The sequence below is a fragment of the Falco biarmicus genome, chromosome 2, assembly GCF_023638135.1.
Source record: "Falco biarmicus isolate bFalBia1 chromosome 2, bFalBia1.pri, whole genome shotgun sequence".
Lineage (NCBI taxonomy): Eukaryota > Metazoa > Chordata > Aves > Falconiformes > Falconidae > Falco > Falco biarmicus.
The window spans coordinates 106,196,128-106,221,874 of record NC_079289.1 but is presented as its reverse complement, the minus strand read 5'-3'; the positions used below and the strand labels follow the sequence as shown (position 1 = coordinate 106,221,874).

Here is a 25,747-nt window from a genome sequence, read left to right as displayed (position 1 = left end):
GAACGCTTCACATGTCCAAACTGCATCTGATTTTTTTTTCCTGATTACCAAAGAACACCAATGCATGACTCATATTGCTGAATTTAGTTGTCACTGTAGATTTTATTGCATCTTTTTCCAATGCCTATTTACTGAAGAGGTATTTTCCTGTATGTTAGTTCTAACATTTGGGACTACTGCTTGTGGCAATGAGTTAGGACATCAGAAACTCTGGAGAGCAGATACTGTCAGGTGATCAAAGAATAATGATTAGTGTCGGTGATTCAACAGTATTCACAGGTGAACAAACTAGCTGAAAGGTATCTGATGGAGATATGGTCAGAGTTTTACTCTTATTTAAACCGATTAACTTTGTAAGGCATCATCCTACCGCTAGATATAGGCCTGTAAACCTGTGGACAGTTTTACTGAAATCAATGATTTGATCTTTAAAATAGGATGAAATTTCTCCAAGTCAATCTAGTTAGTGGACTGAGGCCAGAAAATACTGCTTCCCTTTTCATCTACATTTTATCGAACTGAAAACATAATTTCACCAAACTTTAGGGATAACAAACAAATACAGACAGAAGAAAACACTTACTCTTTAGTTCATTTGCATTAAATGTAGTGTATGTTGCATTAAAGCCATTGTAATTTTCAGAAGAAGAATCAGATATAAACTGTGCTGTAGCCTCATGAGAAAAAATGTAAATATTCTCAGGATTAGTCCCTGAGAGAGAAGCTGAGAAAAAATAAAGAATAATACAGTCAGAAAGAAAACAATCCCGTGCACATTAAAATCTCCAGTGCTGTTACAAAAATACTGTGGATTAGCTTTTTGAGTCTTAAAAAATGCTTTCCCTCTTGTACTATGGTTCTGCCTACAATAGCTTCAAAACCCTGAAGGCATTTAGCTGTTTGGCTGCCATATAAGTATTCTGCACATGCCATCTCTCATATTCATCAATATGGGTATCAGCTAGTGGAGAAATGCCTGTTATAGTACAAATATTTAATACTATAATCTTCATAACCATGCTTATTATGCTATCAATGTTCTCAAAACTCACAGCTATGCACTCTGAAACTAGAATCACAGTATTGATTACATATTTTTGTTACAAATACTTACTCTCACAGTTTAACAATTAGCACATATACTTACAGATAATGAAAGAGTAAAAGAAACTGTGAAATTACATAGGAATTTCATTTTGTGATGTAGACATGAAGCATACGGCGCAGGAACAATTGTAATGATTCAAGAAGTGACTGGACCGTGTGCTAAATCATCTAGGCTCCCTTTTCCATGAAAGGTTAGACCAGAGGACCTTTCATGGCCCCTTCCAGCTTGAGCAGTTCTATGATTCTATCTAAATCTAAATTTGGACTTTGAATTTTAAAATAATTTAAATTCACTTATATAATTTCCATATGTGTGAAATGAGAGGATTGATACAAGTAATTGTAAATAGTTTCTCCTCCACCTAAAGCTGCTATGATGCCAGGCAATGACAGTTAGAATAATGACTGTATTCAGGGTAAAGAAAACCCTGAATTCCTCACTGTTCTGTGGAAGTTTATGCCTCCTCTCTTTCTCTTCTCCTTGCCCAGTTTTGTTCAGATAGAGAGACTTTACTTTTTGGAAGAGGAGCTCTTTACCTACTCGTAATAATATATATTTGAAACAGTGCCATTATGGAAAGACAATGGGCATCATCTTTCACACTTTTAATTACATGTGCATTATTTTCCTTCCTCATTCCCAGGCTCTTTTAGTTAAGTGGAGACTCTTAATCTGGAAATGTCTTGTAGTCCTTCTTTCCTCTACATGTGGCATTTCTAATAGTTGGAAATCTATCCCTCAAATTGCACAGGTTTAAGCAATCCACTGGACAGTCTGACATTGTCTTTGTGGTATCACAGGTCAGCCCCACAGCAGTCTTTAAAAACATGGCAAGTTAATCGTTTCTGCAGAGAACATTATTGAAGCAATCACATCTAAACTGAAATTCCAAAGGGGACGTCAAATTCAAAGCGGTACTGAAAAAGCAGAATTTCTCCATTCTTTATTTTATGAGTCTTACTTTTCTAATTCCCATTCCCTCTCTGCTTCCAAAAATAAGGATAAATAATAAAATATCTTTCTGACTTATCTCTATATATTTATCTTCAAGTATATGTCTTCTGACTCTGATGAAATTCAGCTGGATAGACTAGGCCTTGTGAAAAATGGGCAAAATCCCCGTTTTCCAGAAAAGAATATAGAGACAGAGAATCAATACTTCAAGGTCTGAGGAAAGCAATGCCATGCTTGTAACGAATTCCAGTAAGCAACATAGTACTTTTCCCAACGCTTTTCAGTTTGGATGCTTTCATTTTATGTTACAGGACCTTCTGACAGTATATTTTCAATGAAACATGGACCCCACAACACCATGGCTCTGGTCAAGTTATCAAGATTGTTCAAATAGGATCTTGAAAAAAAAAAAAGCCAGAGATTTCTTAATACATTAGGGAAGCATTTTTTGGTCACTTTATAAAAGTAGATATGTATATCAAGATCAGTTACCTAAAGAGTAAATTTACAGATGCATTCTTCCACTTAAACATATGCATTCAGTTTTTGTCACTTAAAAGTACTTATTTTACCACTTAAATCGTATTAATGGAAAATAATATCAGCTGAAAAATAACCTTACCTCTTAAGGTCTTGTTTTGTCCTATACCTTCAAAAATATTTAAATAGTCCTCATACTGCTGTGTATCAAAAGAAGTGAAGTTCAGTTTAATGGATAACCCTTGAGGCACTCTAAGATAACAAGAGAAAAATAAACCTCAAAAATGAAAGTCATGTTCTAGTAATATTTTTTGACTGTAGTAAACTCATTACGTGCTTGAATGATGTTAAGTTCAGAAACAACGTGAAATTACATTCATCAAGATAATTAATCAAGATGACCTATTTGGCTGACTTCTAGTTTGTAAAATTACCAAAGGAATAGGGCATAAACCTTTTGTAACTGTGCAAGTACTCACTTACTCACTGGAGTTAAGTACATTTTAGGAACTGAATCTTCTAAACTCTAGAATGAGATATTCAGCTGAACAGTTTTTTGCGGGTTTTTTTTCTCTTTCTTTGCATCTTATTAGTTTACAGTTACTTTTTAATACGTTACTAATAGATAACATACCACTGCTCAGCTGAATTTCCTAAAGTCAGAGGAATAGTAAAGTAACATGGTATCAATATGAATAGCAAGACAGCAAAATCTGTCCCCTGAAAGTCCAAAATAATGTCTCTTATGACAGAAACAGGATTTGCATAAAGATTTGAGGATTGCAGATCCATTGTTTGGGAACATGTTATCAAACCTAACCATCATCCAGTAAGATTAATAACAAAAGGCACTTTAATTAAAGTATAAAAAATGCTGGGTTTTATTTTGCTGCAGTTATGTATGTTCTTTCAGTAATCTGTATCTAAGTAGTTCTCCCATTGCTTTCCACCAAACATATAGGGTAGCCTGAATTCTAAAACTCTACTATCAAAATCAGTTTAGCTTCCTATACCACTATTTATTGTTTTCAGGAATTGAGACACACGATGAAGATCACTTTTCAACAGCAACCTGCTGATGCTTGTCAGTACTGATTAGTAAATATTTGAATATTTGCATTTGCCTTTGTGTGTGTTATATATTTCTCCCTAAGAAAAAAAAAATTATCCTTGGTTTTAAAAGAGTAAAACATAGTTGAAAGGTAATCTTTCTTTCAGGAAGCTAATCTTGCAAGGAAATATTGAGCATACTGCTTTTACTTTTAAAAGGAGAGGAAACTCCTTCATTTGGAGAAGAGTTAAATGGGGTGAAAACGTAAAACCTTTTCCTAAAGGTAATGGGGAAATATTTCTAGGCAAAGAAAGGCAGAAGAGAAATCAAATCTTGGATATATTATAGGGTGACTTTTAACACATTTTTATAGGGATAATACAAATCATAGGGCAAAATGTCTCTCATTATGTACTGGAAAACTCAAAAGGTTCCCTCATAAAAACAATTCTGTTCAAAAGGGAGACAAACTTTGGCACCACATTGAATTTTTCAGGCCTTTATTGTCAGTGTTGCCTGTTTTTTTTAAAGCAGATACTTGGAAAATAAAACCATATAATTATTTTTGTCATTGGTTGATCTGTAATTACACAGATCTGCAGCACGTCCTGTATTATTTGCAATTACTCATGATTCTTTTCAAAATTAAACTTCTGTTAGCTACATAGCTGATACAGATATCTACCTAATACAGTGTTCCTTGCAGCCATAACAGCATTTGAAGCAAAATTAACAGCTTAGAAGGAAGTAGTGTCTTGAGACATAACTGTTCATCATGCTCAAATTCTGCAACACCATAAACTGAGGAACAAGTCCGGTCTAAATTCTCAAGGATACAATCTTGTGCATTTACTGTGACACACCTGTATTTTAAAACTGGGTGCAGCCAGCAATTATTGGTGAATAGTGTTGCTGAAGATAAGAAGAAACTAATGTACTAAACAGAAAGAAAACCATTACTTTTTCCTGAAATTTCATGGTGAAGACCAAAGTCCTGAGCAAACTTAAAGGCTAGCACTTTCAAAGGAGCACTGGGAATAAGAAATCCAAATCTTATCCAGTTTTATAGGCATTTCCTTAATCTTCTTTGAAACTCTTTTACCAATTTAACACTTCTTAGAATCAAAGAACAGCCATTATTACAAAGACATAATAAGAATTGCTGCCCTTCAAAGCAGTAACTTCTGAATTGGCAGTCATTGTAGGGATTTTTAGGAGCTTCAACTTGCAATCATCTCACTTATTTTAGATGTGTACTTTAATATGAGATTTATCACGTACTATGGCTGTCTTTTTTTCTCCCTGGCCTATGAAGTGGACCTAGAATGTCAAAGTCAAATAGCTGTCCCTCCCTGTGGGTATGTATCCTTGATTAAACAAATTCCACTTCTTGTGCTTAGGACTTAAAAGGCATTTGGCGCTGGTATGTCAAATAATATTCATGTTTTTTTAAAACATATTCCTACATGACTTAGGAGCATGGGTTCTATTAACTCCCAGATGAAATGTGTACCCATAAATTATAAGGCAATTCTTGAAAATTCTGTCTGTTATTAACAGTAATATAATATAAAAACATTACCTAGTGACTAGTATCTACTGTAATACTTTGAAACACATATCTTGCAAGTATTTTATGTGATTTATTTTGAGCTTATAAATATGTTCCTGTGCATGCATATTATAAACAAGATGTATCAAAATAATACCAAAGAATTTTTGCAAATGGGAAAATTATTGATATACTTACGGGTTTTAGGCATACAATTTTGTTTTTTTTTTTAAAAAAGTTACATAAATACAAAGGAGAAAATGCTATTACATATTTTTTATGCTGGAGTATTGGAGAATAGAAATGGCAAAAAGCTGATGTACAGGAAATAATATCACCTCATAATAAAAAAAAATGTTAGGTAGAAAATTATTGGAAAATGGCTTACAGTATAATCCATTGGCAAACGATATTTGCATTATACGGTTTTGGATAATTCATAGAGTGAAAAAACCCAGAGGAATCAGTCAACATAAATTTTCCATCACAAACCGCAGCTGTAAAGATATAATGAAGAACATTTGTCAAAATGCCATTTGAAAAACAGAATCAGAACCAAAATAAGGGTGACCTTAGGTACTGGTTTACGTGGATTACTTTGGAAATTCTTGGTAAGCATCAATGGGAAGACAAAGTAAACACTACCAACTCCCACTTCTAATTCCTATGACTATTTGATCTCAAAGTACTATATGAGAAGAAAAGCAGTACAGATAATTCATTTTTAAATTAGAGACAATCCAACTAATCCAAACTAGTCCAAACAATTTAAACTCAACAGTTGGATTTGACTAATCCAACTCTCTTTCCTTCATTTTATGTTGTACATTGGTAGGGAAACAGGATCTTGCCTTAACAGTTCTTATCTACAGCTACTTTAAATCAGGAAACTGTGTTTGCACTACCAGAAACAATTTGATATCATGTGAATAAAAGTAAGAAGGGATATGGCTCACTATTTCTACCTCCATTTTTATGAGCTTTCTAGTTCCTTGCCTTATATATTACAAAGTACTCAAAGAGATAAGTGGATAGCCTAAGTTTCCAGCCAGCTATCGAATTCATTCATCTGACGTAAATGTCATCCATCATAACATATTTTTTCAGAAAGCTTTTGTTAGTTTTGTTCCCTTTATGCTGCTATTCCATCCTATGCATGTTCTTCAGTTTAAATTTTTTTAAAAGGTATTTTAACCTCAGCAAGATTGGAAATGCTTATTCATGTAGAGTTTTTTATTTCAGCAGATACTGAAGCATTGTTGAAGCTTTTGCTGCATCTCGTGAACTTTATGTTAGGAATCTGTCTGATGGTTTTCATTCAGTTTTTCAGAAAGCATGATATAGCTTTCAAATAAGGATCAAATCAGTCCCGTACATGATTATCTGGAGGGGTAAGGACAAATTCATCAATTTGAGACAGGTAATCAGAAATTAGATAGAGCTTTTCATTAACATCAGAAATGAAATCATACCTATAATGACTATCCACATTATGAATAATCAATCATATTGAAAATTAAATGGAAATTTTATTGAGCGTAGTCCTCCTCTGGGAATTTATATGTAAAATGATAAATCAGGACTCCTTGTCTGTTCATTTTATATGTGTAAAATTCTTTCTTTCTACCACTAGCAAACACAACATAAAAATTAAGCTTTATTTCAGACAGGCTCAGGCATACACTATTAATAAAGACTGCAGAATGAACTTCACTAACAATGATATGTTTAATGCATAAGCTGGAATAGAAACATATTCCCTTTTGCAATCTTTATGGCCTTTGAGAGGAAAACAGAACACACCAAGATTTTAAATAGATAGACAAAAAAGGTCCATGAATGAAAGAGTTACTAATTGTATTACATTTGTAACAGAATAGGCTACAGCTTTAGAGTGAGGTATTGGTATAGAAGTAATTTTTCTGTCCATTTTAATTCATGTGCTTCCTGTCCTTACTAATGGACTAATATTTACAACCATTTCCCATTGGAAAGAATCAAATCAGTGTGAGAAGGAAAGTGCCCAGCTTGTTATTAATGAAATGTGCAAAAAAGTGGTACTGTTAACAAGGGGTTAGCAAGACACATCCTGATCTAAAAAGGAGTTCAGAACACTGGCAGAAATAAAAAAAAGATAGATCATACTGTTTTAATAAAATTAATGACAGAAGTTTGTTCTTGTCAACAATTAATTTATGTTCTTATTCCCTTTTATTTGATTCTTCTTATCTCTTAAGATACAGTGAGTAACTTGAAACAGGACAGAAAGATTCAGACAAAAGTCCTTAGGTTGCTTATCCACAGCCTGGCAATAGTCAGTGCTCAGTATCAGGCATGAGCATGAGGACAGCTGGGACTACTTCCTTGAAGAACCTCCCAGTGCTTCCGCATTGCAGGGAGGAGGCAGATGTGGGCAAAGGAAGGCAGGATCACAGAAATCATTACATTTCTGTCTCCTTCTGGAGCCCTCAGAAAAGCCTCAGTTGTTCTCCTAATAAGACAGGAGACACCTTTTGTAGGAACCACTTTCACTGCTCCCCAACATACATCTTGCTGTCCATTTCTATTCACTTGATGTTGCATACAGAGCTCATTAGGAGGGCTTAATCCTGTTATCCTTGAATTGCAGGGACAATCTCCCCAAACTGGTCAGATCAAGCCCACATATTTTACTTGACAGGACCTTTCTCTGCCAAGGGCAGTACATTACTTCCTGGCTTACGTATGATTAAACTCCCTCAGTACTGTAGTGATGCTGTGAGGTAGGGAATCACAAAATGTTAGTGTAGCCATATAATAACCACAAAGAGAATCTGCAGAGAGAAACACCTCCTGGGATCAGCCTCCAGCCTCCCTTGCCTTACACTTACATGCTACATGGCTGCTTTTCAGCAATGCCAGCCATTATTAATAGATGCTGTTCAGACATTCATATTTCTCTAGAGAACCTTTTATTGAAATTGCTAACTACATTTTTGTAATGCCTTTTGTCACTGCACTGCATTGCAGGGCCAGAAAGAAACCTTTCAAGGAATTTTTAATCAATAAAACAAAACAAACAAACAAACCCCACAAAAATAAAAGGTGTTCAGTTGCCTGAATCTCTACTGAAAATGTGAGATTTTACTGAATTCTGTCTAATGCAGGAAGAGACTATTAAAATTCACCCTTATATCCTATATTTTAAAGCCACTAACATATTCTAAAATCAGAAATACTAGAGGGAATAATGAGAAAGATGAAAATGAAAGATGAAGTTGTCTAAAAGGCAGCAACTGTTTTGTGAAAAGCACTTGTAGCATGAATTATTAATTGGCTGTAAATCTCATTGTGAAACTCTGAAGCACTTCTGAAAATCTAGACAATTTTAGCTTTTATATGACTGTATTAAATTACTCTAGGGATGGGACATAAGTGAAAAATCAAATAGGTGGAGAAATTGGCAGGTATCCCCAATGTGCATATGGCTTATTGCCACTCATTGTACTAGTTTTGGAAAGTCTACTAAGAAACCTAAATATATGAATTTGTAAAAGCTCTGAGGTTTTGGATGGAAAATTTTAAGACTGAAAATGTAACATAAGAGTAATGAAGCAACAGTTTGTCCTCCAGGCAGAATTGTATTTCTGTAAGGTTATAAGCTGAAACTGCTAAACGAATGGTAACAATGAATTTCTTGGAAATACCATGCATCAGTGAAGACGAACAGGGGCAAATCATCCAACTCCCTGAAGTGGACTGTAACTACAGCTAGTTTCCTTATGACTTCTGTCTATTTTTACTTGTATGCACATTCCTGAAATTTTCAGCTCAGTTGTGCATATTCTTTAGTGACTGTTAAAACTGAGTAAGAAATAATACCCTCAGTTACAAAGGAGCAGGACATTCACAACTTATATTTGGTAGAGGCTCAGGGAGAGATGCAAATCAGAACCAAAAGCTGTGTGCATAAGAGGCTATGCCTACGCTGAAAAACTCTACTCAAACACAATGTATAACTTAAGCCACTGTGTAGTTTCCAGGGCACAGCTGAGTCATATCTACATAGCTTCAACTGCATGTAGCTGAGCTTACTTTTGTTTGTATACACATGTATGAATACCACTTAAATTCTGTCCTATATAACAGGTTTGGCTGTAATATCTTTAACAAAATGTGAGCAAAACTTGTAAACTCAGAACTAATCATTCATAGTAACTAAAAAGCATTTATTTTGATGAGATGTATAAGACTACTTTTTAACTATAAGGATCTGCATTTTTATTAAGCTATATCTAAAATAAAATAAAATAAAACAAAAGAAAAAACCCAAACAAAATCCATGTCTCAAAATAACAGTATAATGGTAGAAATGAATGACTGAATCACTCTTTGTGGTTATGCTAGCTCAATGTTTGCTATGGAACAAAGGCCTAACTGAGGCTTCTGTTTTACCCAGCTGTAGAGGGACTTACTCAAAGTCCACCATTGTTGCAATCTAGCTGGATGCAGCTGTTATGCTAAAGAGACATCTGGATATGTTTCAGTGGATGTTCTACTGAAGTATTTTGATGGCTGTCTTCCCCAAAAAGTTCAGCTAAATCTCCCTTCTGAGTTCACCTTTTTTTTCTGGCAAAAATTCCACTTCTGACAGAAGGGGTCAGCATGTCACCAGCCTTCAGGAATCAGGCTTGCAGATTCTTGAAAAAAAACCCTGGTCTTTTACTTGCTTGTTTGTTTTTAAACCAGAGCCCAGTATTTTACATGTTTCTTAAAGCTCAGACCAGACTGCCTCCACCACTATTCTCAGGAAAGCTCAGAAAGCTGTTCTCAGAGCAGAAGGGAAATAAGCTTTCCAGATTGCAAGTAACTAATTCTACATTTAAAAAACAAACAAAAAAAAGGCTTAGGGAGTTAATTGCTCCAACTTTTCCTAAAACATTTGCAAAGTTATCTTTGCAAGAAAACTTTAAAGACTTTTAACTGAGAGTTGAGACTGTAAAGAGCAATGAAGACATTGACATGCATGTCTCCCTACAAAAAAGCTGCACACACACTTTGGTAGGCGGCAACGTAGTCAGACTCCTTAGTACAATTTCACAGTGTTCACTGCTACATGGAGCAGTGGTTGCTCTGCACAAAAAAGTGCTCAGGGCAACTGGACAGTCTGATTAAGCCAAACTCACTCACTGGCACTGAAGGATATAAACTTTTTCCATTAAAAACCAATCGGGTTTCAGGTTCGTAAGATTTTCACAGTCACAGAAGGGCTGAGGTTAGAGTAGGGACCTCTGGAGGCCATCTGATCCAACTCCTTACTCAAGCGAGGTCCACCTAGAGCTGGGTTGCCCAAATTTTCACGTCATGATCCTGCATCCCCAATGTGCTGCCAGCAACTCAAACATTTTCTGTCAGTCATACAAATGCTCCCATTCCCTAGTACTTGCTGTAGTGAGGTGCAGGTGGGTGGCCAACAGAGTTAGAGCTCCTGCCAGGGCTCTGGCAGCAGTCACACTCACCTGCCTCAGCTGCAAAATGCTGCCACTGCCTCCCCTCCACCCTGTCCCACCCCAGTTAAGTTTCTGGATGTACAATATCAACTTATCTGAGTGTTCACAGTAACCTGGGAAAAGCTGTTTGTAGTGATGTATGATGATATTCTTATTGCTGGAATCAAAAGAGGAACCTCTTTTCTGATTCCAGATAGGCCATTACACGGTTTCTGATACTAGGTAATGTGACTTCATAGCTGTATAGGGTCATAATTTTAACTTATTTGGAAAGAATATAATTCGATATTACTGGTGCATAACTTAATATAAAATGTCTATATTATTTAGTAATTTAGATAATATTTACTTATAGCATTAATATTTATACAGCAAAAAGTATGTTTACATTATTTTATATTAATATAGGCATATTGTAATATTTCTTTATTATTTATCAAACATATTACTCATTAATGAGAATTTTAAAAAAAATTGTTTCCATTTACAATATAAAAATTATGCGACTCACTCTTACTATTTTTAGTAGAATTGATTTGGACTTCACTGTGCATTTCATTGGCTATAGACTATTTACAAACTACTGACAAGTTTAAGTATGTTTAAAAAGACTAATTTATAGAGGTTTACATTCTTACCACATTTTTTTTCAGATTCATCTGAACCATCTGGGCAGTCCAAGACTCCATCACAAAATAAATCTTTTCTAATGCAGGTTACACCATCATCACAAAGTTCAGCAGGTGGCAAACACTCAGCTGAAATAATAAGGACAATACCAATAACAGCACAGCAGTAATGCAGTTTCACCACAAAGGAAAATTGACTTACCTCTGGTTACTTTAGCACAAATCAAATCAACCACTCTACTGTGCTTTTTACAAAACTGCATTTTTAGAAGCCTAGAATACAATGCCACATACTAAAAAGATAAATTTGCCATAGAATGGAGGAAGTTCTCATAAGTGACATGTTTTTTTAAACTCAGTTTGGAGTAGGGCTAAAAGAAATTTTTCATGAATTCCCATTTCCTTCCTCTACCCAAATAAACTACTTTATGCAACATAATAAATGACATTTTCCAATTTCTTATGCTTGAATAACACGAGAAAACTGTACTTTGATTTAAATACCAGTGAAAAGTCTCTGGTTTTGGTTGAATCCAGTTCTTCAAGTTCAACACATCGCAATGTTGCGTTCATGATGCTAAAGAATCTCATTTTCTAACCAGCATATCTTGAAAATGAAAGCCTTTAAGACTGGATTTTGAAATATCAGGAATATCAAAAATCCTATTCTTTTCATATTTACAAATAAAATTTATAAGTTAACAACAATTTTCTGCAAAAAAATACATGATTAGATCCTTAAAACTGTGGAATCCACTAACAGTGTTTTCCTAGAGCATAAATGCTCATCTACTGTGAACATGCTCTTTTAGTCTTCAGGTGGTTTTGGTATTAGACATCTGTAGAATTCAAGTAGTCCTATGAAAGTGAACAAAAACATGCAGCTAAAATAAGCTTTGGAAAACTACCAATTTCAAAGTTCTTGAAAATTGCATTGAATTGTATGGAAACTGTTCAACTAGCACTATTCACATAGTTCCTTCAGGAAATGCTTACTGGAAAAGGTCAAAATTTCTTATGCAAGAAGGAAAACTATTGATTTGTAAAATTGATCTTCAGCCTTTAACCATTATTGTTTGAATTATTTTTTCATAAAACTGTTAGTTCTGTAACCAGATTAAGCAAACACTTGTATGATATTTTATTGTATATCAGTGTAAGTGACAAAGACTGAAATTGGTTTGGATGTATTGTAACATTTCAAAGTGCTTTACAGAACACCTTCAGTATTAGCGATGGAGACTGTAAAGAAGAAGAGCTGCCATTTTGCATCCAACTGGTAACTGAAACAAACTGATTATACTTCAGTCAAGCATTGAAAGTGATACAGTGCTGATGAATGAATTGGCACAGATGAACAGAGATGAAACTGTGCATTCTAGACCCAGAACAAAAACCCAATCAATAATCTAGGAATATGTTTTGCATAAGCCCAATACGAAAGAAAACATTGTTTACATGTACGATCAATTTTAGCTTTAGTCTTCAACTCAGAAAACTAAACAGCATTGCCACCTACTGGATAGAAATAAATTAACATTTTCTAATAAAACTGACTTTTTTAAAAAAAGCAAATTACCCTAAATTGCAATGTAATTGCTATACTCAACTAAAAAATGGCAGTAAATACATTAGACCCATTTGAAAATGCTTATAAATGTCATATATATTTCACCATTTCATAAGGCTAGGGGAGGTTTTCAAAGATTCAAACAGCTTTGGCTTTCTGTCCATGGAAGTCATGTGAGAGTTTGCTAAAAGTTGCTTGGGTTATTTTTTTTCCCAAAAAGCCTCAAGAAATAATAGGAAACAAAAACAAGCAGTCAGCATGACTGTCAATACATACACCAGTATACACAACACATATACCATTTTTCTACAATATACAGTCTTAGAAGTCCCTTCTCTTTGAAGATGTCTTGTTAGTCAAATCAAATGGACCCACATATCATCGATTAGTAGGAATGGGATATGAGAACTGAATGATGCGAGAAGAGGCTGTATGCAAACAGCGTTAACTCTAAGATCTCAGACTGTTTCATATTACTTCCCTGCTTCTCCCCAGTAGTAACCTACCTACAGTTGTTGAGGACTTGCTTGTGATGACTTGTCCTGGACCTAGGAAAACACAACCCAGGGTTAAAACTCTACTGGCTGTCTGGGAGCACTGCAGTTGCTTGGGCAGAACTAAGCAGCAGCTAGTCTGCTCTTATACTTGCATTATTTGTTGTATCCCCAAACCCCATCTTAGGTAATGATATGGTAATGCCAGCTTGAATGGCTTGATCCTGAAGGCCAAATGTCACAATAAACAAGAAAAATAATGTGGAACCCAAGTGTATTTTCAGTCATATTCTTTTAGCTTTAGTGACATGCTTTTAAATAATTTCAAAAGACTCTTAGAGTTGTTTAGGGGTTTTTTTCACTAAAATAACAGCAATGCTTTCCTGTCTTCTCCTGGTATGTTAAAATTCTGACCTGAAGTTGGTGTCAGGGAGCTTGTAATTAGACTCACGGGATCTGTGGAAACACGACAAGTTAAGACAACTTTAATATTAGTACTAAAAGTTGTATGTAGATTTTCTTATAAATAACATTGCTCAACAAATCAATTATCGCAGTGAGCAGTGGAGCCTCAAACCTATTAAGTATTTGCATATTTACATACAGGCATACATACACACCTGTGTGTATACATATTTACACGTGAACAAATGCCTTGGTACATAAGTAGATTTCTATTAGTGATAGTAAACTGCAAAACATCCTGGAAAAACAGAATGCTTATTTGTGATTGCTCCAACACAACTTCCACTCGGTGGTGCTTTTAATAAGTCACTAAGGATGGCCCTGGAGTTTCCAGCTCCCAAATAGTCTTTTGTTTCCTCTTTGAATTTGCATTAGCATCCCTATTTACTATTTTTCCTTTCCACATTAAGTCTCAAATGTGTGAGTAGGATGATGATGACCTCAGATGAGAAAGATCTATGTGTGACTACAGTTATCGGATCCTGTCCCTTAGTTTATAAAATGAAGGGCCAGAAGGAATAAAGTGAGAGATTAGTAAAGCCTTCTCTATAGTTTGTCGTCTATCAGTTTTGCTGGTAGAAGTTGCTGATCATTTGACATCACAGACTTACTTTTCCTAATGTTCCTGCTCTCCCAGATCTACTAGCGCACAAACTTGCATGAGGACTTCCTACCAATTTTCTATCAAAACATGCTTACTTAGCAAACACTGTTAAGTGCTAGGCCGTGTTGTATTAAACAGATTACAGGGCATTCTATGTCAGCAAATTTCAGGACACAGTTCATCTGGCAGAGGGAGAAGAGCCCAGCAGAAAGTGCAGGAAGGGTGCAGCTGGATGGACTGTTTCCACACAGATACACTCAGAGAAGAAATCTTCATACTTATCTTCATAGTAGTTTCCAAAGTGTTATATACATATGTATCTACCTACATATCTGCCTATATATTTTCTAAAGAATCGCTATTTTGGAAGGAATGAAACATTCAAAGACCTAAAACATAGATGCATGCATGAGCAAGCAGTTCTAATAAAGCAGTTATGGGGAAGTTAAGTCTTGAAAACTGTTGAAAAAACCTGGAATTGTTACAGGAACTCCTAAAAGTGCACATGCAAATTGACAGCAAAAGCCATGAAAGGAAAAACAGGACAGTGACAGATCCATGAGTGGTATAAGCACAAATCACAAATGGTCAGTTACTGTGCAAACTCACTGAAGTAACACGTGAGGCAGATAAGGATGGTTTTAGGGTCAACAGAGCCAAACCCCAAGCATTCAGCAGATGTAAACATACCACATATGGTAAAACTTTGGCATATGGGATTTGGACTGAAAAGAGCAAGGATGCAAACAATGTTAGCAAATATACAAAAAGGACCTCAAGCAGACCCAAGAGCAAGGGGGAAGGAATCCACACCAGGAACATTATTGCCCTTCCAGCCTGGGCTACTAACAACTCCCAGCTCCCTTCCCTCTTCCACTGGCACCTCCACCACCTCCCAATTTCTTCTTGAGGATGATTAACAACATTGAACTTAGGACTCAGGGGAGCACTGAGACAGCATACCAGAGGAAGGGAAAGATAGGAGAAAATGTGTGTGTTAGCAGTTTTAACTGTATCATTGGAAATATATTGTAGTAGTGGTATACTTTGGACTATACACGTTAGTAGACTTATAACTAGACTAATAATATTATGGCTGTAATTAGACTATCAAGAAACACTTTGCTCCTATATTCATAGCTGCATTTCTTTAGCGCACATAAATTGCATGAAGCTCCTGGTCTGGTACCCTGCCCCAAAGAATTTGTATGTGATAATTTGTATGTGTATGCATTTTGTATGCAACAACTCTACTTGCATCTAGTGCTACAAAGCACCTATTGTACTCTTCAGCTGTCTGGCTGGCTTTTGGCAGGTGTGCACTCCGTGAATTTGTGAGACCAAGGAGTTGGTCTGCTTCATACCCTATCGTCAGAAGACTTCCAGTGATAGTGGAAAGAAAGTCTGTCAACCAACATTGCTCAGTATATCAGTAACCAAAGCATGAGAGTAGAACTCCCCAGCCTCATCTACCTGCCTAAATCTGTGAAAACTTCAGCTTGTGACTCAGCTGGCTGATGGAGACTCAGCTTTTGTTTTGATCAACTAATTAAAGTCTTAGTCTTAGAGCTTTTTTACAGACTTCAGATCACTGCTTTCTCAAATGGTCAGAAATGTTGGAGGGTGGCTAACTACCACTGAATGGACCCTAGCTGTCAAGCCCCAGCTACAGCTAAGGCAGCTTTACTAAGTTATACCAGCTGAACAGCAAGTCTTGTGTTTCTTCATATTGTAATGGCAACAAAAAATAGTTTCTCATTTATGAGAGAGACTGACCTGATGAAGTTAAAGGCATCATTGTAGGAGGATTTTCAGTAGCTTCTGGAAGAAAGCAAGCTCATTACAAACTTTTATATAACACAGTATCTAGTTTTATAGGACTTAGAGAAAGAAAGCTTAAAAAAAAAACCCAAACCAACAGCTGTGACTATTTTTCTTTGAGTCACTAGCAGCATCCTGCTTCCCTCCTTTTGACCATCTCACCCTGTTCCCGGCCTTTTCTCAAACTCTATGGTCTTCCTAAGGAGGAAAGGTCTACATTAATCCCTTTCAATCCTCAGTGCCTATTCACTGTATTACATATAAAATGTCTTCATCTGGGGAATCTGTCTTGACACTTTATATACTATGAAGATTTTCAGAGCACCTGTGTCTTATAGAATAATATTTAACTCAGATAAATGAGTTAAAATTAACTTGGGATAATTTGCAAGAAATTAAGTTACTTTTAATTACTGTGAAAACTGTGATTTCAAGCAAGTTACACCTGTGCTCTAGTTCCCTCCCTCTTCTGAAATAGGAATAAGACTTCTCTTGCAGAACAAAATGAAATATAGGATGCAAAAGTGCTATATATGATTATGATTGTTAATTAGTTAACAGTTCTTATTTTATTGAAGCCCTCCTGATGAATGGACAGATGATATGAAATGCTTCATGTGAAAAGAGGCATTTTAATGATCCACAACAAGAAAAGTTTGACTACTTCGAAATTTGTCAATAGATATGCAACCATTTAAAAATCTCTTCATAATTTTCTTTGGTGGCATTTTTGATGTATAATGAGCAATCACTTTCCACAGTGATGTGCAGTTGTTTAGAACAACTTATTATATGCGTTGCAAGTAGTGAAGAGAAATTAAGATGTCAAGACTCTGAATTTAGCCTTTGTATATCTAAAGTTCTTACTCAGTAAAAAATGCACTTTTTAGGATGGAGTAAGAGACATTGCATGCCAGATGTCCCACTCCTCTTAAAGCAACCAGTTACTACTTAATAGTATCACCAGCAGGTCTTCAAATGTCAGCTAATCAACTTCCGCTTCAAAGGATTGAAAATGCTTTTTATCCTCATCCTCAGTAAAGGTCTGGTTTGAAGGTTATTGAGGTAAAAAGAGGATTCCCCTTGATCTTGTTGGGCTTCCACTTAGGCTTTAATAAATTTTCTACTACTTACATAAAATCACCATATTTGTATATTTTCAGAATTTAAAACTACCTGGTCTTTAAAGCCACATTCCTTTTTTTCCATTTACACTTTACCTAAGCTTTAGATGAATATGAATTCTGCTCCTTGGGTGCACTTTTCCAGAAGCTACACTCTATTCAGTTTGTTGTTCTTGATGACATCTTTTCAATAAATGAGTCTTCACTCACTGTGCAGCTAAGCCCTTTTCCTTATTCTTTAGCAAAACAGAATGATAATTGCATTTACTTATGAAACAACACAGTTGGGGCTTAATTGCTTTAATTTGGGGGATAACAAAATTGCAAATTTTATGCTACATAAAAGATGAAATTGAGTGGGTTTCACTAGTAAATCACTACTTTGTCCTTTACTCACTCGTTAGTGAACATGCACAATGCTGACTCATACTTTCTAGTTGACAAGGTTGTAAAAGGTTCCTTCAGCTGCTACTGAAAAGTTCTGTAATGGGGAAGGAGGGCACCCATGAGTGTAAGTAACAATCCCTTTGTTGTTTGGGAGCCAAAGTTTTCACTCGCATTACCTGTAGTTCTCAATGACTTATATAGAGGAAAAACGTTTACTAGCATTACCTGTGACTTGTATGCTGTTCACATCAATTTTCAAAGTCTGGGTAAGATTAGTTTTATTTGTGTTGATACCCCAAACCAGCTCATTTTTTACTTTCTCAACTGTTACCATCCACGTAAAATAAAGGGTGAAGATCACAACAACACTAGCAACACAAAACAGAGAAGGTAATTGGTTATGCAAGCTAATGAAGTAAATCTGCTGCATGACTTATCCAGACAATATTTCATTCCAATACAGGTTCCATTTGCAAAGTCAGAGTATCTTTAAGTGTTGGCCGGCAAAGATGACACATAAAGAAACACCTCTTGATTATCAGGTAGGTTTGAACCTTGAAGAAACAGAGCTTTTTTTCTTTATCTACTCTTATTTTCATGGTGGAAAAAAACCAAAACAGCATTCATATCAATTGCTGCAATGGAGCTGAATTTGAATAAACTAAAGGAGAAGTGGGTTTATTGTTATTCAACAGGTCTTTTAGTTTAAGCTGTAAAATATTGACAGTGAATCTTCAAGTGTTATGGAATTTACATAATATATTCATGTTACAAAAGTATAATACCAAGTGATCACTTCTATAAAGCAAAAATCATCTGTGGATTCTGCATCTCTGAGGATGTCCTAAGGAAACAGTAATGGCTGAAAGCAGAGATATTTTGAAATCAGCGATTAAACTACATTTGAATTCTATGGAGCATGAATTTTATCCAGTTTTCTGTTTACTGTCTCCCATCCTTTCTAGATACTATTATTAAGTTTCATATTTGTAGCTAGATTAAGGTAGTGTCAAAATATGGTGCTTTCTAAAGATTTACTTAAATTTAGGTGCAAACTTTTTTATTCTTATGCACTTGTACGACCCAATTGCAACTGACGCAATAGTGCTTTTTGATAGGGTTGATTAATTCCACCATTTTTCTGTGCATAGTTTGCATTTTGCCATATACGGAAAAACTCCTCTTTAATTTCTTACATGTTTCTGATAACCTCTAAGCCATGCTGAGCAAACAAAACCTTTTACTGCTATTCTTGTGACTCAGCAGAGTTTCAAGGATGAAGTAAAAAGGAGATTGCCCAAAGAGGTAAACACTTTTTACACTAAAAGACAAAGTTTCTGAGACAAAGTAATATTTCAAGTATTATTTCAAAGCAGAAATGAAGACAGAACCTTACTGATGTATTAAAAGCCAGATCCAACACTCACAGACATCAGATTTTCTGTGATTTCTGTAGTATTTACATCAAGATACAGGGATGGAATTGGTTTTACCAAATACAGATATTTATATTGCAGATATCTAGATTTCCTATATAAACAAATAAGCTGTTCTTTGGCATAACTGACCTCCTAGGAAAGGCACCTAAATTGACCAGATGAGAAAACTCAAACCCCATCACTTATAAAAAGTGTCTTGAGCAACTAGCTCAGAGATGTCTCCATTACTGATGCCTAAATGTTGATGAGAATAGCCCCAATGTATGCACAGAAATCAGATTGTGCTGACTGGATCTGCCTTCGCAAGGACAAAAACCTAGAACTGACCTACTCCTGCCACTGTACACTCCATTCCCTTGATGTTGTGAAATCCTTCACAAAGTGATCATACTTCAACTTTGCAGCCAATTAGGCTTATGCCTTCACTGTTCCAGTCAAAAGATTGCTCTAATCCAAATTGGCATTCCATTTTTGACTTACATGATTTCAGAGTTGGCTAATATCCGTTTTTCTTTTGTAAGCATGGTCATTCAAATGAACTGTCTTGTCTGGATATTTATCCACTGTATATATTTAAGAAAACATTTGTATCATCAGAACAGCTGGGGTCACAGAATCACAGATCTGCATCGTCTGTTGTCATGTAGCATGTACTTTCATTTTGTGGTCTCACCTATAAGACAACTAATTATATCATTTATTTCTCGAGGTCTTCCAGTTTTTCTAGTCTTAATCTTTTGTCCTCTGTTTTGTTCTTGCTTATCACAGTGTGTCATCGGACCTTTATTTATCTAAAACTTAAGTTACTAATGATAATGTGACATCTGGCCCCCAGCTTAAACAGCTTTCCACAAGCAAGCTCAGCACAAACTGATATCCCTTCTTACTAGCTAATTTCCTACCTACTTCACTGTCATCACCTTTCCCATTTTTCGTTCTAAATTGGCAGTCCCAGAAAGGATTGCTTCTTTTTTATTTCTTCTAATCCTAAAGCATGTTTTTGAAGTAAAGATATGTCTTGAAGCTTCATAAGCTCTTTAGATGGCCTCATTCAGTCTCTAAAGATGTATTTTTTCATCTATTCAGTGTCCACTGAAGAACTTTCTAAATTAATAACATCATTGTCTTTTGTCCTTATTTTAAGTAAACTTTGTCTTATGTAATTACCCAGTCTCTGGTTTCTTGAATCTTTCATGGCCATCTTCAGGTTTCCTGTAGAAAAAAACCCCAACAATAAAACGAAATACAACACAAAAAAATGTGATTCCCCTTGAGTTTATAATGTTGTGGATAGGATGGAAGTGTGTTCTGAAACTGTTTAGTAATGGGAGACAGTATTACAAGTGTTTTGCTGAATCAGGACCTTATTGCACATGAAATTAACGCTACAGACCTCACTGCATATATGGAACTTTTTTGCCAGTGGGCCTTTAGTAGGACAACCAACATAACTGGATATTGAAAAATGAGGTTAAACAAACTTTAATAAATTAAGCAGGTCTTACTGTATCTACTTTATGGACTCCTTAGGACACACAGGGTACAGCTTTACCTGGTGTCAAATGACAGCCTCACTTGCTAACAACTGAAGGAGTATGAGTTAAGAAGATCCATGTCCATAGGGACATATGAGTATATTTCCATTCACCTTGGCTTATACCAGCAGATCTCTAACCTGAACTTTCTTCTAGATGGCAAGGGCCAGCAACCCTAAAAATGTAAAAATGTAGATGTTTTGTGAGTTGGTCTTAGGGCTCAGCCTTACTAGTTTGGTGAAGGCATGGACATACAGGAGTCTGAGAAGGAAGTCTGCCCAAGGGGAAACATTATTGCCAAACTTCCCACAGTAGCACTTGGAAGACATGAAAAGTATAATATAGGAAGTTCCAAAGAGTCTCTTGAAAAGCAAGGTGTTGGCAAGCACTCCTGAGAGAAATGGCTAAGTGAGGACTTCTGATGTTTGCAAAAATTAATTAAACTGTACCTACTTGAACTGGGAAATTTCACATCTCTGAAATTCGTTTTTCAGATCACTTGCTTGAAAGACATTTTGTATCTATATGGAAGAGGAAAATCTTGAACCAATACAGACTGCATTCATACTTTTAATAATAAATATTTTTTCATTCCCAAATCTAGACTACACAAGCAAACGTTTTCTTTGATGCTTCACTGATTTTCACAAATAAGGAATATACTGAATTCTGAAGTCAGGACCTGAAATATCTCATTTTGGAGAGAGGAAAAAGCCATCAACAGCAGGTCATGTTAGGGAATTCATATACTTACCAAATACTCTTTAATTAACTGGGGACCAACAGGTTCTTACCAATTGTTCAACATCAAAGGCAAGGACTTTGAAATCAGCTGATGATCTGTTTTGCAAAGCAGGAATGAATGATGTCCCAGAGAGTATTTTAAATGTTCCTATGTAGCCATGAGCATTCCCATCTGCTTTAGCTAGATAATTAAAAATAAAATTAAGTGTTCTGAATTATATAGAAATAAATGAAAAACTTTACATTAGATTTTATTCCACACAGATCATCAATACAACAAGTTTTAGCTTTCTGGTTTGCTTTGTAATCAGAGATATTTTGCCTAGTTCCGGTTTTAAAAAAAGTGATAGATGTTTTTCAATGTTCACAATAGTTACAACTGCAAACAAATTTATATGAATACTACTTGTCTTTGGGTTCTCCTTACTTTTATTTCTGTTTTAAATCCTGTTTTCCAGCAGTGCTGTGAATGTATAAAGGGGAGGTATGTCCAGTTATGTCTAACACAAGGAGCAAAGATACAAGGGAAGAATAATAGTGAATTAGATTTTTGTGTGTTCTGGATTAAAAATATTAAAAATTACTTTTTCACACTTTCTGTATTGAATGCTGTGCACTTTTTATATAAATGTATGCTGCTTTTGCTGACAACACTGGAAACACTAGTGTCAGACCAGTTAAACTAATTTTGACCTGACCTTTCTTATCAATACATGCATGAAATGTTGGGAGGTTTTATGAGGACACTAGGTGACTGGTCCTTATTGCAAATTTAACCTTGATTTTTAATACGTTACATCATATGAGGTATGCATAAAGCAATTCATGATACATTTTAAATATTTCCTTACTGTGTAACACACTGGAAATTTTCAGATAAGACCCAAATTAATGTGGTTGATTGATAGAAAGTGACTTTTGCTTACCTGTTACAATACCAGTGGTATTTTTAGGTTGCGTGTGAAGGCATTAACATCCAAAACAAATTTTAAGACAAAAGCAGGTAACTAATAAAATACTACAATAAACAGCTTGTGATGGAAGGCACAGCCTAGGGACACCAATTTGCTACTATCAACTAGTAACAGCAGACTACTTTGAGGTTCTTTGAAATTCATTTATCCTTACAACAATTGCAAATCTATTTAAACAAACGTTTTTAAATAGTAAAGGTTTGTGGTTTTTTGTTATATATGTCAAATATAATTTTTACAATGTTTTATAATTATTATTTGTACATGATTAAATTCTTGCCTATTTATCATCTAAACCCTAAGTCATTAATTTAAAGCCTGTCTCTAGATGCAATAATAAACCACCATTACCTTTAAGCTCATTTTATTTTAAAAGAATATGATAGTATTCTGGTAAGAAGGGAAGAAAGTCAGTAGGGAGAACAAATTTTAAAATCTGGAATGAAAAACACTACCAACTAAAGGTATAAACATGAATATTCTGACAAAACAGGATTATTTTAAAATATGGCTTACAGCTAGTTTAGTCTTCATGTGCTTCTGTATGAAATAGTATGGAATTCTGGTTAATGAAGGCACCAAAAACTTCAGTGTATCAGAATTACTTTTTCAGCTACAAAATTCACTGTAATGAAAAAATACATTTTTTGAACCTTTTGCCTAGCCTGTTTCCTTCTCCTCATTTCAAAACATATTTTTGCTATTAGCTGTGACAGCTCCATAGACTTAAATCATTTTCCTTTCAATTCAAAATCTAGATCACAGAAGGGCTGAGGTTGGAAGAGAACTCTGGAGGTCATTTGTTTCAACCCCTCTGCTCAAGCAGGGCCACCAACAGCCAGTTAGCAAGGACCACGTCCAGACAACTTTTGTATATCTCATCAACAATCTCATCAACAATTCTACACTGGGCTCTCACCAGTAGCTCACCAGAATTGGACACATTATTCCAGGTGTGACCTTACCAGGGCACAGTTAACTTATATCCAGAGGATCTTTAAACCAAGACTCTAGTTCCATTGTCATCCTATGTCAATTTTTAATTTTAGTTTACTTTGAGCATTAGTAGCTTGATTCTATCACATTCTCAGCACTGGCTAAATACTAAAAAAATTACCTTAACTTTACATGGGGCTGGAGTGGACTGTTACAAATGAGTGGCTTAGGTTAAGTGGCTAAACCACTTGTTTGTGACACTGTCTAGTGCAGGATCTCTCTTACACCAACAAATGACTTATTTTTTTAATTTTAATAATGAAGATTCCAAGAGATGTAGAACACCTAAAGCTCCCCACAGACTTCAGTGGATTATCAATGTCTTTCTGAGAAAAACTTGATACCTGGAAAAAAAAGCAAAAATTCGCAATTTCTTATATTACTTTCTCTAGTTTATGAATTCCAGGGACCTCTCCTAATGTCTAAACCATGTAAATTCTTTTCTGTGGCTTCAGGACATGTTTCAAGTACTTGTATTTTTGCCTATTTTGTTCACATCGATTTCCAGCAGAGGAGGAAATCATACTCCCCCACCCCTATACCCCCCAGCATTAAAATAATAGCATGAAATAGGAAACATAATTCCAATGATAATATTACTGGTTTCAAAAGTATCAACATCTGCTAAAGAACTCCTGAAAAGGTTAAAGAGTGGTTACTTACCTCGTTCTAACTCCTGGATTGATAACCATGAAAGTACAATCAGTCCAACACAAACACACACAAAAAGTGCCAGCAGAGAAGCAAACAAAATTTCATAGTAACTAAGAAGAACATATTTCTTATCAGATGATTTTTGCAGCTTCATTTCTGTCTTGAGAGCTTGTATGATTAAGGACTGACAACAGACACAACCTGAAAAGGGGGGTAATAATCTACATGAACAGATATTTATAGGAGATGCTCGTAAATTAATTACACCATAAAACTACACTGACATAGCTTTTACAACATTCCTGAACACTCATATTCACGCACAAGATATGCAAATATGAAGAAAAGAAATGTCTTCAGAAAGGAAACATTTAAGATTGTGTCTGTCATGAAGAATAAGCAAAAACACAGAATTGTAAGGTTGGTCACTGGATTTGCACTATTTCTTGTCTTTTGATGTTTGAAAGTTAGTTTTAATATAAAATATTGCTGTCAGATGTACTGTTTATTCATTATTTTTGGTAATTCTTCACAAGTGCAGTTACGAGGACAACAGTGAAAGCCATATCTTTCATCAGTCTGCTTAAAAAGTTTCTTTAACAGTAATTTTATATATACAGGAACTGCTGGCAAATGAGTTGTTTAGTACTGTGCCACAGTTCATCAATGTGTTCAGCACTGAACGGTAATTGAGCAGTACAAATTTAATCTGTGTAAGACGTAGTTCTTTGACCATATATCTGGAGAACGAACCAGAGAAAACATGAAATGTATGCTTGTATTGTATTTTCTTGCCAGACATAAATGTGCCATGGAATACAAGCCCCTGATAAAGTTAAAGCATTGTGGATGGCCAGTGCTGCATCCTTAATAAAAACAAGACTAAATTAAACAATGTACCATCCAGCCCAAAACTTTTTATTACAAATTTAATCTGTCAAATCTTTTGAGTAAATCAGCTCCAAAAGAGTAAAGTAATACTGATTTTATGTTTCATGTCCTGTGAGCTACTGGTTTTGACTCTGGATCAGAGACCCTAAATCCAGATTTATGGTATGACATTCCTCAGCACTCCTTATGGAACAGGCGAATCTGAGCAAACCAGCCATATTCTTGCCTGTAAAAGGAAAGGGAAAATAGTCTGAGTCAATCTTTGGAAGACAGGGGCTGTAGCTACCTATAAATCGACAGAAATTGAGATAATAAAAATTGGAAGAGATTAGAATAGCTCAGAATAAGACTCTTGGATGATATAACAGTTGTCTGCCCAGTCTTTGAGAACGGGGATATTTGAAAGTATCTGCAACACAACTGCTCAGATTGAAAGCACTCTAAATCACAGTCAAAATCTTGGCCTGACAGTAGGATTCTTGTTTTAGTGTATTACCATAACAGAATGAAAGAAATTCAGTAATATTTCACATTACTAACAATAAATAATTACCTTAAAACTATTAAAAAAAAAATCAGAGCAGCTTAATCATACTGCCTTTATAGAGCAAGAGTAAACTCAGTCTGTATCCTGCAAATGTATGAGATCTTTTAGTCATCATGCTAGATGCTAGAATTAGAGTAAGAATTGCTTTTGTATATATTGTGTATGACATACACACATACATGAATGTGTGTTTTTATATAAATACAATTATGTGCATATAAGAGCAGATTAAATTTGTA

At 35.3% G+C, this 25,747-nt stretch overlaps 1 protein-coding gene across 1 annotated transcript in view; it reads right to left on the bottom strand.

The window, feature by feature from the left end:
• The window catches only part of TMPRSS15 (transmembrane serine protease 15), a 57,833-nt gene extending 33,609 nt beyond the window's left edge, over window positions 1-24,224 (bottom strand). The window contains exons 1-9 of the mRNA XM_056329104.1: window positions 24,080-24,224; window positions 21,497-21,627; window positions 21,156-21,223; window positions 20,335-20,379; window positions 17,954-18,096; window positions 11,273-11,467; window positions 5,534-5,642; window positions 2,685-2,794; window positions 584-724 (exon numbers count right to left, since the gene is read on the bottom strand). Coding sequence (XP_056185079.1) covers window positions 584-724; window positions 2,685-2,794; window positions 5,534-5,642; window positions 11,273-11,467; window positions 17,954-18,096; window positions 20,335-20,379; window positions 21,156-21,223; window positions 21,497-21,627; window positions 24,080-24,224 — 1,087 coding nt within the window. The remainder of the gene's footprint in view (window positions 1-583; window positions 725-2,684; window positions 2,795-5,533; window positions 5,643-11,272; window positions 11,468-17,953; window positions 18,097-20,334; window positions 20,380-21,155; window positions 21,224-21,496; window positions 21,628-24,079) is intronic.
• Window positions 24,225-25,747: the final 1,523 nt, after the last annotated feature.